Source organism: Vipera berus (assembly GCF_964194415.1).
Source record: "Vipera berus genome assembly, chromosome: 1".
NCBI lineage: Eukaryota > Metazoa > Chordata > Lepidosauria > Squamata > Viperidae > Vipera > Vipera berus.
In genome coordinates, this window is record NC_138202.1 from 86,034,210 (window position 1) to 86,052,555 (window position 18,346).

The 18,346-nt window shown below is 36.7% G+C and overlaps 1 protein-coding gene across 3 annotated transcripts in view; it reads left to right on the top strand.

Moving 5' to 3' along the window:
* SHANK2 (SH3 and multiple ankyrin repeat domains 2) overlaps positions 1-18,346 on the top strand; it is a 407,794-nt gene that overhangs the window by 50,306 nt on the left and 339,142 nt on the right. For all 3 annotated transcript variants that reach the window (XM_081341780.1, XM_081341781.1, XM_081341782.1), the window contains exons 5-9: positions 12-120; positions 262-413; positions 1,555-1,722; positions 5,672-5,788; positions 11,178-11,255. In XM_081341780.1, the coding sequence (XP_081197906.1) occupies positions 12-120; positions 262-413; positions 1,555-1,722; positions 5,672-5,788; positions 11,178-11,255 (624 nt within the window). The remainder of the gene's footprint in view (positions 1-11; positions 121-261; positions 414-1,554; positions 1,723-5,671; positions 5,789-11,177; positions 11,256-18,346) is intronic.

Sequence of the window (18,346 nt, forward strand, 5' to 3'; positions counted from 1 at the left end):
AATATTTTCAGGCTAATTTTCGAAAATGTATGGACCTTATTCATCACCGTTCAGTTGAAAAACTAATAAAGATGCTAGACCGAGGACTTGATCCTAACTTTCATGACTTAGAAAGTGGAGGTATGAAGTAAACCAAGCTGTTAGTAAGAAATTTATTTAATTAAAAATGAAAAATATTAAATGCATAAGCTCTTGAAAATGCTTAATAAAACCCTATTAGTCGATTTCTAGACAGTTTGTTTTCATTCTTGTCTACTCTAGAAACCCCACTAACTCTGGCAGCTCAACTTAGCAATACTGCAGAAGTAATCAAAGCACTGAAAAATGGAGGCGCTCACTTAGATTTTAGAGCCAAAGATGGAATGACAGCATTACATAAAGCAGCTAGAGCCAAGAATCAACTGACCCTAAAGGTAAACAAGGCATATTGTTTAATAAAAGAAATATAAGTCAAAAGTTCTGCACTAATTTCTAGTGCGCTTAATGGGTTTTTAAATCTAGATTTGCTCAAAGGTTTCTATCGTTGGCTTTTGGCTTTCAAGACTTATTTTCAGAGAAGAATTCATTTGGTAAAAAGGAAAAGGATGTGGAAACTTTACTTTGTTAATTGTCATACAGTGTAATATTTGTCTTTAGGAAAATGGAATAGTTCAAAGGTTATTAAAGTGGTTTCAATCAAATATGTTTCTTCTGCTTTTCCTTTACTAATCACTAATTTTGCTTTGTAAATTTGAAAGCATACAGATTATGCTTGTAATACAAGCACAGATTCTAAATTCAGTCTCCTGAATTATTAGAAATTGCAATATTAACCCTATAAATTTCACTGTAGTGAGAAAAACATGCAAAAGGTGAGAAAAGAAATGCATGAATTATCCCCTTTCTGTGTCTGTATTGTAAATTTGGAAATCAGACTTTCTAAGTAAAATGTACTTCCCAGCAGCATCCCCACATGGGGGGAGGAGAATGAAAGAAAATTGGACCAATAAAAGCAGTGTTCTGATGGCATGATTCAAGTCTGTCCCTTTTCTATGTCCTTCATGATGTCTCTTGACTTTCTGAAAGATATGGTGTTGGCTTTCAAGATTCTGCAGACATTACTGGGACTTACTATCCTAAAGACAAGCTAGCAAAAGTTATCCAGGCTTAATACAATGTATTTCCAAATAAATAGTCATGCTATACTACTCATACCTTTGTGTATTTAACAATCAGAAACATACTTGCTTTGCAGAGCACATAAACATATAATGTGCTTTGTTTACCTTTTCCTAGTGTAATGTGTGAATCCAGAAAATTATGGTTTGCAAACCATAATTTTTGGATTGGTATTATTTATAAAACTGTCATTCTGTTTAGTCAACAAATAATTGCTTAACCAAAAGAAAACAAACAATGTAGTTATATGGTTCACTATATTCTCTAAGGGCTGTTCTCAAATAAGAATTCATTGGACTGCATGATCAGTTTACTACTATACTGAAAAGGATAAAATATAAAAATAACAACCAATTCACCTTCAGAATTTTGTTAAAACTTAAAATTACTTTACAGACTCTCTTAGATCTTGGAGCATCTCCAAACTACAAAGATAGCTGTGGGTTGACACCACTGTATCACACTGCTGTAGTAGGAGAGGATCCTTCTTGTTGTGAACTGCTACTACATGAACATGCTACGGTTGGTTGTAGAGATGAAAATGGATGGCAGGAAATCCACCAGGTAGAAAAGATACCCTAAGATAATTATTAATTTTGCTGAGACACTTTTATCTTTTGCTCAAATATTTGTTAATTGTATAATTTATGTAATGAGAAGATATGAAACAGAGGTTCTGAAATCAGTTGCACAGAATCTTCCAAATTCCATTGTACTTAAAAAATTTGCTTCAGTAAAAATTGCTTTAAACAAAACTGTTGTTTACTAAAATCATACAACAATTTGAAACATATTTGTATTGTTGCATAGAATATATATAGAGAGAGACTATGAGTTCTAGCTTTTCCATGAAAGCCCTCTGGGTGACCTTGGACCTCTCTTTCTCAGCACAACTTACCTCACAGGGTTGCTGTTGTAGGCAAAATAGAAGGAGGGATCACCACCATGATTTCTGGATAAAAATAATAAAGGTGGAATATAATATAATACAGTACAGTGCAATATAATGTGGTAGAATGCAATGCAGTACAATACAGATGATATACTGGATATTAACTTGTATCCTAATATACTGCTCTAGTGCTTGTTCACTCTTGCACAGTAATTATTTACCTGTGTATTCATATCCATGAAAGTGTGAGCTTTCTGACGACTTTTAGCTGTCTCAGTGAAAATATTCATGATTACAATGTTGGTCCTTTATGTGTCCTTTGCTCAGTTCAATTTTATTATCAGGGTATGATTTATTTATTTTGTTTTAGTAACTTCTTTAGTTGTGTCTGATGTTTCTCTAAACTGCTATTCTTGATAATAGATGTTGATTTTGTTAACAGAATGAAAATGTTATTTATTGTATTGGTAAAAGGATAATGAAAAGATAATAATAGATGTAGGTACATGTTTACTTCTCCTTGAATGAAAGTTGCCACAGAGTGACAGCTAGGTCCCATAATTCCAGTTGCTGAAAAGAGGCTTTTTCACTAATAGAAATGAATCTGCTTTGTGCAGATATTTCTTTTAGAACAATCATCCTACATTTCGTCTCAGTGCTTAGAGCGCCCTCTTGAGCTGATCAATAGAATTAACTTCATTAGGCAAAGCTGAACTTTCTCATTTAGCATACAACATCAGTAATTCTGAAAATTTCTGAGGAGCTAAGCCATAGGTGTGCTCATATGGTTTAGTTAGCACATTTAGGATTAGGGTTACTAAGTAATTAAAATTTTGGCATTAATAAACCTTCTCCCCAACTGAAAAATCAGGATAAATATCTTTAGATATGAAGAAGAAGAGCAGATTTCCAAAAGAGATCTAGATAACATTCTTTTAGATTTATATCTTGAATTAAAATATCACAAATTTACATGTAATTTGCCCTTTAGGGCAGTGCTACACTTCATAGACACCTTTATGTATCTCACTCATTTCTTGTCTTTCTTGTATAAAACATTTTGCTTTCATTTTCAGTAAGTCTTTGTTGACTGTCATATATTTAGTTATAATTTTCTAATAAAACAATTCTGTGCATTCGGTATTTCCTAGTTTGCATTAAGAAGAATCATAAAAATTTCAATGCTAGTACTTTTTTAGCTATACATGTAATGCTAAACCTGGAACCACAATTGAGAACAGATTTTGGTTGCTAAACAAGTGGATCACTTCCAATTTTACAATGTTTTTGCCACAGTTGGTAAGTGAATCACTGCACCTATTAAGTGAATCTGACTTCCCATTAACTTTTCTTGTCAGCTTCGAAGGTTGCAAATGTCAATCACATGACAGTGTCAGTGTTCTTCTGTTTATAAGGGCTTCAGGTGTGGGTGTGTAGAGTGAGGGTCTTTATATCTTTTTCTCTCTCTTTTGTAAAATGTTTAGGGGTTAGAGATAGAGTATAAATCTCCAGTTCAGTTATTGCTTAATTATGTCAACATCCAGTGTTTTACTACTTTTGAAAATGTGCCCACTAGATCACTCACAGTTGCAGACGGTCACTTTATTAATTATATTATATTAATTAATTACCAACGAAGAGGAAAAATAACAGCTCTCAAAAGAAACCAGCGTGGCTGCATAAAGAACTCTCTGACAAATTGAAAGATAAAAAGGACAAGTACAGAAGGTGGAAAGAGGGGCACATAACTAAGTCAGAAATCAGCAAATAGCCTGAGCCTGCAAAGATGAAGTGAGGAAAGCTAAGGCTCAAAATGAACTAAGGCTTGCGACCAAAGTCAACAATAACAAAAAAAGCTTCTTTCAACATGTAAAAAACAAGAAAAAAGTTAAGGAAATGATTGGTCCATTAGTGGGTGAAAGTGGCAAGAAGGTGACAAGCAACAGGGAGAAAGCAGAACTATTTAACTCATTTTTTGCATCTATGTTTACACAAAGGGAAAAAACAGACCAACCTATCAAAAATAGTGCCATAAAAAACAGAATAGAAAGACAAGTTAAGATAGGCAAGAAAATGATAAGTGAGCACCTGTCCAGTCTAGACGAGTTCAAATCACCAGGACCAGATGGATTATACCCCAAGGTTCTCAAGGAACTGGCAGATGTGATCTCAGAACCACTGGGGAACTACTAGAGGATTGGAAAAGAGCTGATGTAGTTCCCATCTTCAAAAAAGGAAAAGAAAATGGATCCAGGAAATTACAGACCTATCAGCCTGACCTCAATACCTGGGAAGATGCTGGAAAAGATAATCAAGCAATGAATCAGTGAACACCTAGAGGCTTAAGGTACAGGAGGATCTGGACAGACTTGAACACTGGGCACTATCTAACAAAATGAAATTCAATGGTGAAAAAAGTAAGATTCTACATTTAGGCAAGAAAAACCAAATGTACAGGTATAGTATAGGGGGTACCTTGCTGAATAGTTGTAACTGTGAGAGGGATCTCGGAGTCCTAGTGGACAATCATTTAAATATGAGCCAGCAGTGTGCTGCAGCTTCCAAAAAAGCCAACACAGTGCTAGGCTGCGTTAACAGAGGAATAGAATCAAGATCACGTGAAGTATTAATGCCACTTTACAATGCCTTGGTAAGGCCACACTTGGAATACGGCATCCGGTTTTGGTCACCACGATGTAAAAAAGATGTTGAGACTCTGGAAAGAGTACAGAGAAGAGCAACAAATTTGATTAGGGGACTGGAGACTAAAACATATAGGGAACGGTTGCTGGAATTGGGTATTTGAGTCCTTCGGGAATAGGGCGGTATAGAAATTTAATTAATTAAATAAATAAATAAATATGTGTAGTTTAATGAAGAGAAGGACGAGGGGGGACATGATAGTAGTGTTCCAATATCTCAGGGGCTGCTACAAAGAGGAGGGACTCAAGCTATTCTCCAAAGCGCCCAAAGGCAGGACAAGAAGCAACGGATGGAAACTAATCAAGGAGAGAAGCAACCTAGAACTAAGGAGAAACTTCCTGACAGTTAGAACAATTAACCAGTGTAACAACCTGCCTCCAGAAGCTGTGAATGCTCCAACACTGGAAGTTTTTAAGAAGAGACTGGACAGCCATTTGTCCGAAATGGTATAGGGTTTCCTGCCTGAGCAGGGGGTTGGACTAGATGACCTCTAAGGTCCCTTCCAACTTTATTATTATTATTATATGGTTGGTAATAATACCCATTTCATCTGTCCCAAGCAGATATAGCAACCTTGTCAGCTGGTATGTTACAGAATTATAATTTTATGTAAATTTTCAGGCACCAAAAACCAACATTTTAACATCTAAAAAAGTTTTAAAATTATTTAAAATCTTAAAAAAAATATTAAATGGCTGAATCTCACAAGTCTGCACACAAAACATGGAACGGTTGTGAGACTTTGACCATTAAAAAACAAACAAGCTGGTCATTTGGTTGCTTGTGTTAGTATTCACCATTATAACTTGTGTATACTGTATAATACTCAAAGCTTTAAAATTTCAGGGATATAAATGGCATTTTATATTACAATTGACTTATTTTTTAAAATTAAAATAAGAACACTTTATTTTATAGGCTTGTCGATACGGGCATGTCCAGCATTTAGAACATTTTCTGTTTTATGGAGCAGATATGGGAACTCAGAATGCATCTGGAAACACAGCATTGCATATCTGTGCACTTTACAATCAGGTTAGTTATTATAGCTCTGCTATTGATAAATACTCTTTTATACATACATACATACATACATACATACATACATACATACATACATATCATGATAGAAAACTGCTAAAAACTCTGATCTCCGAGACTAAAAACTTTATTAGAAACTAAGCTTTTGTCAGCGGCTGCTGATGTTGTCAAAGTATAAGCCAGGATCTGGGAACGCTTGTCTTGATAGTCTTTGGGAAGCTAACAATTTGGACAAAGAACATGTCATAGGTCTGTCCATCCCCCGCCCACCCACAATTGGCTGCATCAATCCTGTTTCTATTGTGCTAACCGACATCCATTTGAATTTTACTGCTCTGCCTCTCCCCGCCTGCCCTGCTCACAGAGAATGTTCGTCTTGTGGTGTGCGGTTATTTAACGCCGCCGCCTGACTATTCTCTGCGCTGTCATGCCTAGGTATATCTCCCACATGCAGTGCCATTGTTCCAGCTCGCAATCTCTCCTCTGTGCCAGCATCGTTGGTAGTATTAATTCGATGTCCTCTCCTGGAGTTTGTAAGTCCGGTCCGAGCATTCCCAGATCCTGGCTTATACTTTGACAACATCAGCAGCTGCTGATGAAAGCTTAGTTTCTAATAAAGTTTTTAGTCTCGGCAATCAGATTGTGTGTGTGTGTGTGTGTGTATGTATGTATGTATGAATGTGTATATATGTGGTAAGTATATACATACACATACACATACACATGATCTATATACATATAAACACACACAAAAAATTAAAAATTCTGTTATGGATGGGTACTGTGGTTTTCATTCATGTGGGAATGAATATCTAAGTTATTGTTTCCATACATGCTTATTTTTCTTCAGTGAAGCAATTACAGATAGTCCTGAACTTACGATCACAATCTAGGCGACAATTTCTTTTGCTAAGTAAGATGGGTTAAATGAGTTTTTCTCCATTTTACGATCTTTGTTGCCACAGTTTTTTTTTAAAATCCCATTTATATCCCGCCCTTCTCCGAAGACTCAGGGCGGCTTACAATTTAAAGCACAAATCAATGTGCTTAGCAATAGCCTTCATTCTATGTATATGCCTGCTTATTAGGGCTTTTGCCCCCCCCCCCAGAGGCATTATTACAAAGTCAGCTTATTGCCCCCAACAATCTGGGTCCTCATTTTACCTACCTCGGAAGGATGGAAGGCTGAGTCAACCTTGAGCCTGGTGGGATGTGAACCTGCACTAATTGCAGGCAGCTGGTGTTACTTAAGGAGGCATTAGCCCACTGCTCCACCAAGGCTTAACTTGTTAAGTTAATAACAGGATTGTTAAGTGAATCTGTCTTCCTCATTGACTTTGCTTGTCAGTAGATCACAAAAGGTGATCGCAGGACCGCGGGATACTGCAAGCGTCATAAATAAGAGTCAGTTGAATTTTGATGCTGGAACGGTTGTGTGAAAAATAGTCATAAATCACTTTTTTCAGTGCTGTTGTAATGTTACCGAATGAACCTTTGTAAGTCAAGGACTATCTGTAGTTACTCCTGTTAATGTAAAATTTACCAATAGAAAATTTAGAAAATTTACCAATAGAAAAGTATTATATTATCTCTTACAGTACATCAGTATGATCAGAAAATAAATAGAGGGTTCACATATTTTCCAGAATATTACATGTCTGGAATGCTGATTTTTATACACAGCTATTTTGGGGGAATTTTAGGCAGGATTTTTGAACACTTGTAACAGCTGGCAACAACATGATTAACATGTAATGTTGATTCCTTTGCTTGATTTTCCTTAGGTTGATATGTGGTAAGTATAAATTACAATTTTGAAAAAATCTGGCTTTGAATTATGTTTGAGCAGGCCAGTTAATGTAGTCATGCTTGGATGTCAGTTCCAAAGTACTACTACTACTACTAGTAGTAGTAGTAGTAGTAGTAGATTGATACAAAGTTTTAAAAGGTGAATTACCTTAGGGAGTCAGCTATCAAAAACTTTAAAATGTATGCCATAATGCATTTATTTGGGGTGTCTTCAATATATTTTACTGTTTGGAATAGTGCCAGGTACTTGGATATTCCTGCATTTAACTAGATCAAGTTAAAGCAGCAGTTAATGATTTTATGGCTAGTTAACAGTTCTGTATCTTCTTGAAATGTCATAATGGGAGTAATGAAGAGATGAAGCTATGATTTGGGTGCTAAAAATGATAGGAGAAAATAATGAAATAATAACTGAGAAGTTTAATGGTATAAGTTGGCTATATATTTTTCATACAGACAGCTGGAGATTTTACAGGAGGAAGCAGAAGTTAATTATTCACTCTGGTCATTTCACCCACTAAATGAAAGCAATTTATAATTAGTTTATATATAACCATATTTGTATACAGACTGAATTTGAGAACATATTTTTATGTTATATATCTCTGGTTGTTTTTGATGTTATGCATAAATGATATCTCCCAGCATTACACAAATTATCTTTATCAGTTTGTAAAACAATAGGTTTTACATTTATGACAAACAAGGTTTTACTATTTGATCAGTCCCCAAAACTTTAACATTACAATGTTGGGTTTCTAAGGCTTCTCTGTGTTAGAAATACACAAGTGATAAGGCCCATTGTAACATCCGTTAAAACATCTGCTGCTTAATTACTGCTTAATTGTGAAAACCTCGTAAAAGCAAATATTTCCTTTTCCTTGCTATAATAAAATGCCTCTTCATTTTAAAAAGGATTAGTACGGTAGTTGGAGATAAATTTATCAGTCTGATTAGAAAAAAATGCAAAAGGGCACATATCATGGGTAAAAAAAGTAGCATAATCTACAAAGCATTTTCTGCTTCAGCCCTATGTTTGAGGATAGAAGTTGGAAGATAAATTATATTTCATTTAATTTTTACTACATTATCCATCCTTAAATATGAGTCTAGGACAACTCGCCATGGCCAACTCACCATGGGACAACTGGGCACGACCAACTCACCACGGGATGGAACGAGTTACACTAATATCAAAGTAATGGTGGAATAGAATCATTAAAGAAAGGATGCAAAAGGAGGAACAAAATGAAATGTGAATCACAAAAATTTAAATAATTATATTGAATTGTCCTGCAGCAAGTTGTCCCATGATGAGTGGGTTGTGGTGAGTAAACCGCTGTGAGTTGGCTGTGGCCAGTTGACCATGGCAAGTTGGCTGCAGCAAGTTGGTCCATTCCATGATTTCTTTGAGTTCCTAATGGATTGCCTTGTCAGTGTTGATGAGGTTAGTCTTGGGCTGCTAGCTTGTTTAGCTATTAGTGTGTTTGGCAGTTCTTTGATTGGGATATTGTTTACTTCTTGATTGTTTGTCTGATTGTTAGTTTGATTTTAATCTTGGTGTTAATCTATGCTGGTGGGGAAGTATTTTGGTCGTTTGTTCTCTTTTTGGCCTGTTGATTGTCTCTTTTGTGCCTACTATTGGCTGATTTGCCAGAGTGCCAGGTTCCCAGGAATTCTCTAGAGTTTTTAGACTTGGATTGGTCTAGGAAGGTCAGTTTCCCAGTTGAAATTTTGATTAAGTGTGAAATCAAAGAGTTTTTATCATGTTCTTCTAACTGCTAATTGGTATTAATGGAAGTATTCTGCTAGTCTTTTGCCTGCTTGTCCCACATGTATGTTGTAGATGATTCCTGTTTTTTCTTCTGGGTCTTTTGGTTTAACTATAATGTTTTGGAAGGATGTAGTTTGTTTTAGTTGATGCCATATGGTTGTAATAGTCTTTGGTGGTTTCTGAGATAGTTTTGATATATGGCGGTGTTACCCTTTTTATAACTTGTGCTGGTTATCCTATATAGGGAATGAGTGATCAGACACTTTTTGATGAAGTTGGGTGGATATCCATTTTGTTGGAAGATGTTATATAAATGATCTGTTTTCTTTTTCTGCTGTTCAGGGTTGCCGCACTGCTTGTCCGAATAGTGTTCTTATGGAGTTTCTCTTGTGGGAGGTTGGGTCATTACTGTGGTAGCGGAGAACTTGGTTGATGTGGATAGTTTATCTAGTTTAAACTGTGTAGCTTTATTGGGCAAGATTTTCAAAGTGATTTTCCTTTGCCTCCTTCCAAGTTTTGAGAGAGAGTTACTGGCCCAAGTCACCTGGATGGCTTTTGCTCCAGGCAGGACTAGAACAATGTTTGATTTTATGTTTTGCAATAATTCCTTAAGGCGGTCAAAGGAACACTTTGAAAATCTGAAACAAGCTATTATATAAATACCATCAACAAACCCTCCATCGGGCTAGTATTCTCCAGATGTTTTAGCCTAAAACCTCTCTCATTGGCTATACTGGCTGAAATTGATGGGCTTTGAAAAACAACATTTCTGTGAATAAGCAAGGAGGCTGACTCTGTACTATATTCTTGTTCTGTACCAGCCTGCTACCGGCCCTGCAGGAAAAGCAGGGACAACCCCTTTACAAACGGCAAGAGGCTGGAATAAAGCCTGCCAAATTTATTCACATAAAACAGAGCAAGACAAGACACCAACCATGAACAGGAGCTAAGAAACAGGAACTATCCAAGCGGTTGCCTTCAGCAAACCAGCCCTCCCACACATTCCCCTTAAATACAGTTCAGGGCGTGGCCTCTCTCTGCCTCCTTCTGAGGTGCCCCATTGCCTTCCTCTGTTTACTCCTGATTGACTGCCTCCTGCGTCGGGCGTCCTTGAACAGGGCCAGCTGTGGGTCATCTTCATCCACGCTGTCAGGCTCACACATCTGGGTCTGCGTCGTGACCAGATGAGAGGGGCCTGGCTGGGGGCTCTCATCAAGCTGTCCAATCCCCTCAGCAAGCTCTTCAACACCCCCTCCTCCTCCTCTGAGTCGTCCGACCCAACTGCCGAACCCACAGGCTGACCCTGAATCACAACAATTCTTGTTCAGCTGTTTCAAACTTAAAATACTTCCAGAATGAATAGCTTGGCCCACATCATTCCTCTCCACATAGAGAAAGAGTTGCAAAAGAAGCCCAGAAAAGGATGGTAACACTACCAATCTCCAGCTTAGCCTGAGACGAAAGAATTGGGTATTTCCCATGGTCCAAAATGGACCAACTTTGATCCATGTTGGTTTAGGAGTATGTATGTGTATGTATGGATTACTTTTCTCATTATTTGGATGTGTATTTTGGATTGGGCTTAGGGGAAACAGTTCTCACAATGACAAACATCAGTTCAGCCTCAGTTAGCTCTTAACTGATAAACACAGTAATAAAATGCCTTTTTCTGAAAACCTAGTTCCTACCTAGGAGGAATTAAGATTATTATTAACAATTTTTAAAAGCCTATGCCTTCAGATGGTCTGCTTACTATTATTCATATAGAAACAAAGATTGAAACAATCTACTTATTTACAGGACAGCTGTGCAAGAGTATTGTTGTTACGGGGCGCAAATAAGGAATTAAAGAACTATAATAATCAGTCACCATTTCAGGTAAGAATAACTAAACAAAATAATCTTCTTTGGTGTATATCAATTTAAATTGCAAATGAATATCCTTTACATTTAGTGTATTGTGTAAAAAGTATTAATGTGAAATCAAAATACTGTATAGAGCAATGCGGTGACCTAGAAGTGGAGCTCTCGCCTCACAGTTAGGAGGCTGTGAGTTTGAGCATTAGTAGCTGCAGATATTTATTTCTCTGGGTGCAATACTGTCTGCTATGAACTCTGTGTAGGGGTCAGGAAGGGCATCCTGCCACTAAATGCTCAGCTCCATTTACTCGTCTTGACTCCACCCTGATGCAAGGGATTGCAGGGTTGTCAAAAGAAAAAAAAGTACTGCACACTAATTTTCATACATGTCTATACTACTCTTTGTAAAGATCAAAGTCGTTTAGAGGATGTATTTCTTATACTTACAGTAATTTTGTGATAGATAGAAGGCTAAAATACATGAAATTCTGGTTTAGTAGAATTTTGGTTTGTCCCATTTTGTTACATTCTGTAAATATATGCCAGGTTTGTAGCAGTGCATATATGCTATAAATAATAAATACTAACCAAAAAATGCAATTTTTTTTATTTTATTCTTAAACCATTAACATTGAAGGCTGGAAACTGGCATGAATAAAAACAGAGCAAGGGACCCAGTTGATGTTTCCCTACCTTACCAGAAGTAAATAGGAAAGTAGGAAAATAGAAGTAGGAATCCATAGGCTGGTGATAGCTGCATGTTACCTTCCAGTGAATGGTAATACAATAATGGGATGGGATGAGATTTTGGAGAAAAACTGAACACCCTGAGTCAACGTGATCCAGATGGAAAAATTACTTTCTTAGGTAACATAAATTAATAGATGGCAATGATACAAGAGTAAAGAAAAAAAAGACTTCATCATATGAAAATCCAAGAATGTTTTTTTATTGAAAAGTTTTACAATACATTTTTTAAAAAGACAAAACCCCTCCCAACCCCCTCCCCTCTCCCCAACCCTCCCCAACCCCTCCCTCCCCTCCCCCTCCGCCTTCCCCAACTTCCCAGAGCTCAATACAGGGTATAAATATACAAACAATCATAGTCTACCTTATGCAAACAACAATAAAATACTAAATCTATCGCACTTTAACTCTTATAAACTAACTACAAGCAATTTAAATATCACATCAATACTTATTCAAATGCTAAATGAAACTTTTTAGTCCCATATTTATTCTGGATATAATCAATCCATCTTCTCCACTCCACAATATATCTCTGTTGCGAGTGGTCTTTCAAATACGCTGAGATGTTTGCCATTTTCGCCAGGTTGGAAACTTTTAAAGTCCATTCTTCTATAGTCGGCAGTTCTTCCTTCTTCCAATATTGCGCTACTAAAAGTCTCGCTGCCGTAATTAAGTTCAACATCAGCTTAGTGTCCACAACAGTAGTATCAGTAATAATGCCCAGTAAAAACAATTGCGGACAAAACTTTATCCTTTTCTTAAATATCTTTTGCATTTTCCACCAAATTTTAATTTTAGAGACAGGTTTGTATGATGAATATTTGCTTATATTGATAGATAGATTAAGCCCATGTCTATCTGTGAAAGCATGGCGAAAAAAAAAGAAACATGATTGATTGTATATGATGAAACATTAAGGGAATTGACAAGACTTACTGAATGTGGGACTGATCATCTTTTGATGGTGCCAGAGTAGATCTTGACAATATCAAATGGACCTGGGAGAAAAAGGAGGGAAACATTAGAATGGAAAGAGAAAATGTTATGGAAATGTATGAGAAGAAAGGTGAATTTCCTAAAAGAATGAATAGAGAGCAAAAAAAAGGGGATGTGAAAGTTGCCTGACACAGAGTGAATTATATTACCAAAATAAATATGGGGAGATATGCAAATAGGACATATAAAAACAATGCTTGGTGAAATGAAGTAAAAGAGACTATAGATAAGAGAAATATATGACAGTGTGAAAGGAAGGTATTTTATAATGAGAATAGAAATAAAAGGCTGAAAGAATGGATTCAGAGTGCCAGGAATCATTAAGATTAAAAGAGAAGGGAAAAGGCAAGTTGATTTTGATGGAAACTGAAACTGTTTTAAAAGTGGGCAAAGAGGGTTAAACAAGGACTTTTTAGCAGAATGAGTGGAATTGAGAATAAAAGTAATCAAATAATTTGCTGGATCCCTTGGCACCGTGCCCCGGGAATCAGACATGACTGGACAGGGAAAACTTTATCTTCGATTGTTTATTGAAATGTATGGGATATGAATCGCCATCGGGACAGTCTTATTACCTGACATCTTTGAAATCCTGGCAATAATTTTGTTCCCATTCTACCGACATTATTTCTTCAATTCTATTCTGTGTTTCACTATGTTCTATGGTCTCCAGAACTCTCTTTTATTCTGGAAGGTTTCTCTGTTACTTGTGGGACTGTTTATTGCTGCTTCCATGCATTTTATGCTTTTTCTAACTGCTGTAAGTTGACTGGAATTGGCAGTTTAGGAATGTAGCTAGTAAATATATTTCCAGTGTTTAAGGCAGTTAAACAAATTTGCATGCTGTTAGGAAATCAATGATTCTGAGTGACCTGTACTTGACATCTCCAAGTAACAGAGATGGAGCAATAAAGGGAACACTGGTCCATAGTGATTTCTTGATGACAAATGTCTTTCTGGATAGAAATCATAGTTTCTGGGACAGCTGCTTGTCAGGAGGAGACAGTGAGATGGAAGTAGAGTGACTGTGTGTGTGTCACAGGAGAAACAGCTGGTTTGCACTAGCAATGCAGTCATTTAAAAGACATTATGTATGACCAATCCTAACTTTCTTAATCCCCTTGAGATATTATCATATTTACATATGTAATGGAATGTGAGAATAACCTTCAAAGGGAAGTGGGGAAGGTGATTCCTAGGAAACAATCAGATAAAAGGAAGAAGAAACTGCAAACTAGTAAAGCATTGAGAAAGAATCTTAGAAAGGATACATCCTTATTGGGTCAGAGGACCCCAACATTTTGGGCACCAGGGACCGGTTCTGTGGAGAAAGGCTTTTCCATGGACCAGAGGAGGCGTGGTTTCACATGCTGCCTGCATTCCATAAATGGGGCTGTTATGTACTGGGCTCATAGTAATACCATGTGGGTTGCTGGAGCAGCTAACGGCTCTCCAGCAACCCAGACTACAAAAGTCGCCAGCGCTACAATTGGCTATCCCTAGGCGGCAATGGTTGCTTCAAACCTATTGGCTGCCGCCTAGGGGCTAGACTATATATTGCGGCTAGTTGCAGCCATTTGCTCAGTACAAATTCTGCACAAAATAAAATAGGAGTTTCCATGTACTCAGCTATCTCATTTTCATTCCTGCGCCAAAGAACCCGCTATTTAACAGGGGCTTCACTTGTTTGTGTGGCCCGGTTTCTGGCATGCCACAGCCCGGTGCCGGTCCACGGACCAGGGGTTGGGAGTCCCTGTATTAGGTGATTAAAAAGAGATGGGGGAAGATTTCTACTTTTAGACTTGCAAGGTTCTGTTAATGTAGTCTTATAATAGAGTAGAATTAGCTCTTCTTGTGTTTCTTGCCTGGTCTACTTGGAAGGTTGACAACAGTTGAAAAGAAGTCTTTGAAAACAGCGGGACAAAGAAAACTTCTCAGTGAATCATCCTTTCTGAATCACAGAAAGTGAAATACAGAGGAAAATAATACTTTTAAAAATATTTTAAAACCATAGTGAAGAACTTAATCAAAACTTTGACTAAGGAAGTAATAAACAGATAAAGGGGATTGTATTAATTTCAAAGACAAAGTTTTTGAAGAAAGTGCTTTTAGTATTTATATGGGAATAGTTAAATAAACCAACCTGACATTCCTGGAAATGTTAATTGTCTGACATCAAAGGGAAAAAGATAACTGGTGGAATTTACAAAACAAGGAGTCAACTGTCACAGGAGGTGGAATGTGTGATTAAAATTATGGAAAGATAGATGGGACTAAAGCCTTAAGGGTGTAAAGAAAGTGAACCAAGAGAGAATATCTCTCTCTCTCTCTCTCTCTCTCTCTCTCTCTCTCTCTCTCTGTGTGTGTGTGTGTGTGTGTGTATGGGGGGGTGGAGGGAGGGAGAAAGAGACAGTGGTCTGCTGTTTTACCTTCAGCTTTGTAATTAATTTATTCTTTTGATTATAAACAAACAAAAATAGCAATCACCAGAAAAGGTGTATAGGTAGACCTCAACCTTTGACCACAATTGAGCCCAAAATTTCTTTTGCTAAGCTAGGAAACAGTTAAGTGAGTTTTGCCCCATTTTATGTCCTTCCTTGCCACAGTTAAGTGAATCACTGCACTTGTTAAATTAGTAACATGTTTGTTAAGTGAACCTGGCTTTCCCATTGACTTTGCTTGTTAGAAGGTCGTAGAGGTGGTCACATGACCCTGGGACACTGCAATCATTGTAAATATGAGTCAGTTGCCAAGCATCCGAATTTTGATCACATGGTTATGGCAGTAAGTGTGAAAAACAGTCACAAATCACTTTTTTCAATGCTGTTGTAAATTTGAATGGTCACTAAACATACTGTTGTAAGTCAAGGACTACCTGAATAGCAATGTGAGAGGTTCATTAGAGCAACCAGTATGAAAAGGAATTACCCTAGAAATATTACAAAAAATGTTTGGAGAAATGATAACGCCTGAAATTTGAATATATATGTGTCGGACAGTCAGTGTGGCATCAGATTTATAGTCTTGAATAAATGGTGTATATTTGCTTTCAACTTAACATATGAACATATGTCTTAACATATGAAGGAAGAACTATTACTGATTTTGATTTGATGGAATATTAATATTTTCAGGCACCAGGCTCTGAATGCTTGAGACGGAGGATCAAATATTATTCCTTGAGTATGAAAAATTAAAGATAAACAAACTAATGACAAGCAGCCTTAGAATTGGCAATGATGATATTGAAACTGTGGATAGCTTCTGATTTTTAGGGTCAACCATCAACAGTAAAGGAACCAGCAATCAAGTAATATGCCGCAGAGTAACAGTCTTGGTCCAGCAGCCATGAAGGCCTTGGAAAAGATTCAAAGGCAGTATTTGGTATGTCCCTATACTCATAAAGATCAAAATCACACAAGCCATGGTATTCCCTCTGACACACCATGGAAACAAAAATTGGACTTTGAAGAAATAGCATAGGAAGAGGGTGAAGGTTTGTTCTCCGAGCTTATGGGTTGGTTTCCGAAAGTTTCATTACTAGGCTAGGTAACATCTTCAATGGAGTTTAGGGGAATGCTTAGGAAGTATTGCTGCCTTTGAGATTTGGTGTTGAAGAAGTCTTCTTGAGAATGTTGTGAACAGACTCAAATTAGCCCCCTACCCCCTTTGGACATATTCCAGCTCTCTGGAAAAGGCTCTAATATCGGCAAAGGTGGAAGGAAATTGAAGAAAGGATGGCTGTCAGTTGCTAAAAGTCAACAAGGACTTGTTGTATATCATCATCAAAGTACTGTATGTGGATTGATTGGGACTGATTGGTGATTGACACGTGCAATGCCATGCAATTTTTGATTTCTAAGCAAAAGCTGTTTCTCAGATAATCATATCATGCGTATCCATTCAGGTTTATGTCTGATTTAGCTGATCCATTGCCTGCAATAAAAAGAATTTAAAAGAAGCTTCTTTTTATAAATTCATATATTTTCTTCTGAAATTAAATTGAGACAAACTGAATGTTTGATTTTCTGTAGGAGAATGAGAGGAAAAGCCTGGAGAGGAATCAACCTGGAGTCTTTATGTTTTCACAAACAACCAAAGTCCAGTTCTTGAATTCCATTAACTTTTAACTAGTGCCATTTTAGTGCTGACTAAATTCTTATGTAAAGGCATGAGCAATAAATTAGCTTGACTCAATGCATGGTCCTGATTCTTTGCCCATGACATTTTTTGCCTTAAGATAAATTTTACAAAACAGAAAAAGACGTATAAAGTAAAATCATACCTTTGATAAGAAGTAGTGCATTAATTTCTTTAATTATAACCAGGCAGAATTTCATTCAATTAATACTACTTTAAAAATTATTTCTCAGTCATATTATCTAACCCTTTTTTAAATGATTTCTCAGTAAAAATAATGTTGTAAATACTATACATACTGTACACATTACAATAGGAGGAAAGGAGAGGAGTCCCTGCAGATTTTGTTCTGCTAGTCATTTTCTGACTATAAGGGGCAATGCTCATCTCCATTTTGAGGCCAGGAGCCAGTAATGTTCAAAGACATTTCCGTGATCATGTGGCTAGCATGACGTCGGAGACACATTGCAATATTTACTGATTATTTCACATGCTAATTAAAAACAAGTCAAATATTTTCTGTGATACATAAAGTATTATGAATGAAAACTACCATCTTGTGTTATACTTCCAAGATTTGGAGGAAGCCAATGCTAATATTGTACCATTGATATAATAATTACCCCTGTGCTTGTTAGAACAAATTGGCACAATCCTACATAAAGCTTATGATTGCAAAGTAGTTCTGGGTAGAAATTACAGACCTATTTGAAAATGGCTCCCAGTGTTCATTAAGTAGATTGTGATAGGTATTTCTGGCTAGTCTCACAACCTATAATTTAGGATTAATCTGGGAGTACAAGGCTCACCAAATAAGCATGGCTGAAAGCTCTCTATGAGAAAAGTATATTATATCTTCTAGCTACTATGAAACAAAATGATATGGAAGAACAATGCATAAATATTAACTTTTTTTGCTTTTTTCCCCAAAAATTAGGAGGCATTGATGAATTTGAATCATAAAGGGGTTGTTTTATACAAAAAATTATTAATCAAATGAAGGGTCAAAATGTTTTTTTAATGCACAAGGAAATCTCTGATATCATAGGAGCTATTTTAGAAATACACAAAATGAATCAGTTTTTATTAGTATTATAAAAGGAAATTGTCCAGTGATGCCCTCGACGTGATGTCCCGTTGCCTGGAGGCGGTTCGGGTCTGGATGGGGAGGAACAGGCTTCGACTCAACCCTGACAAGACTGAGTGGCTGTGCGTACCGGCAT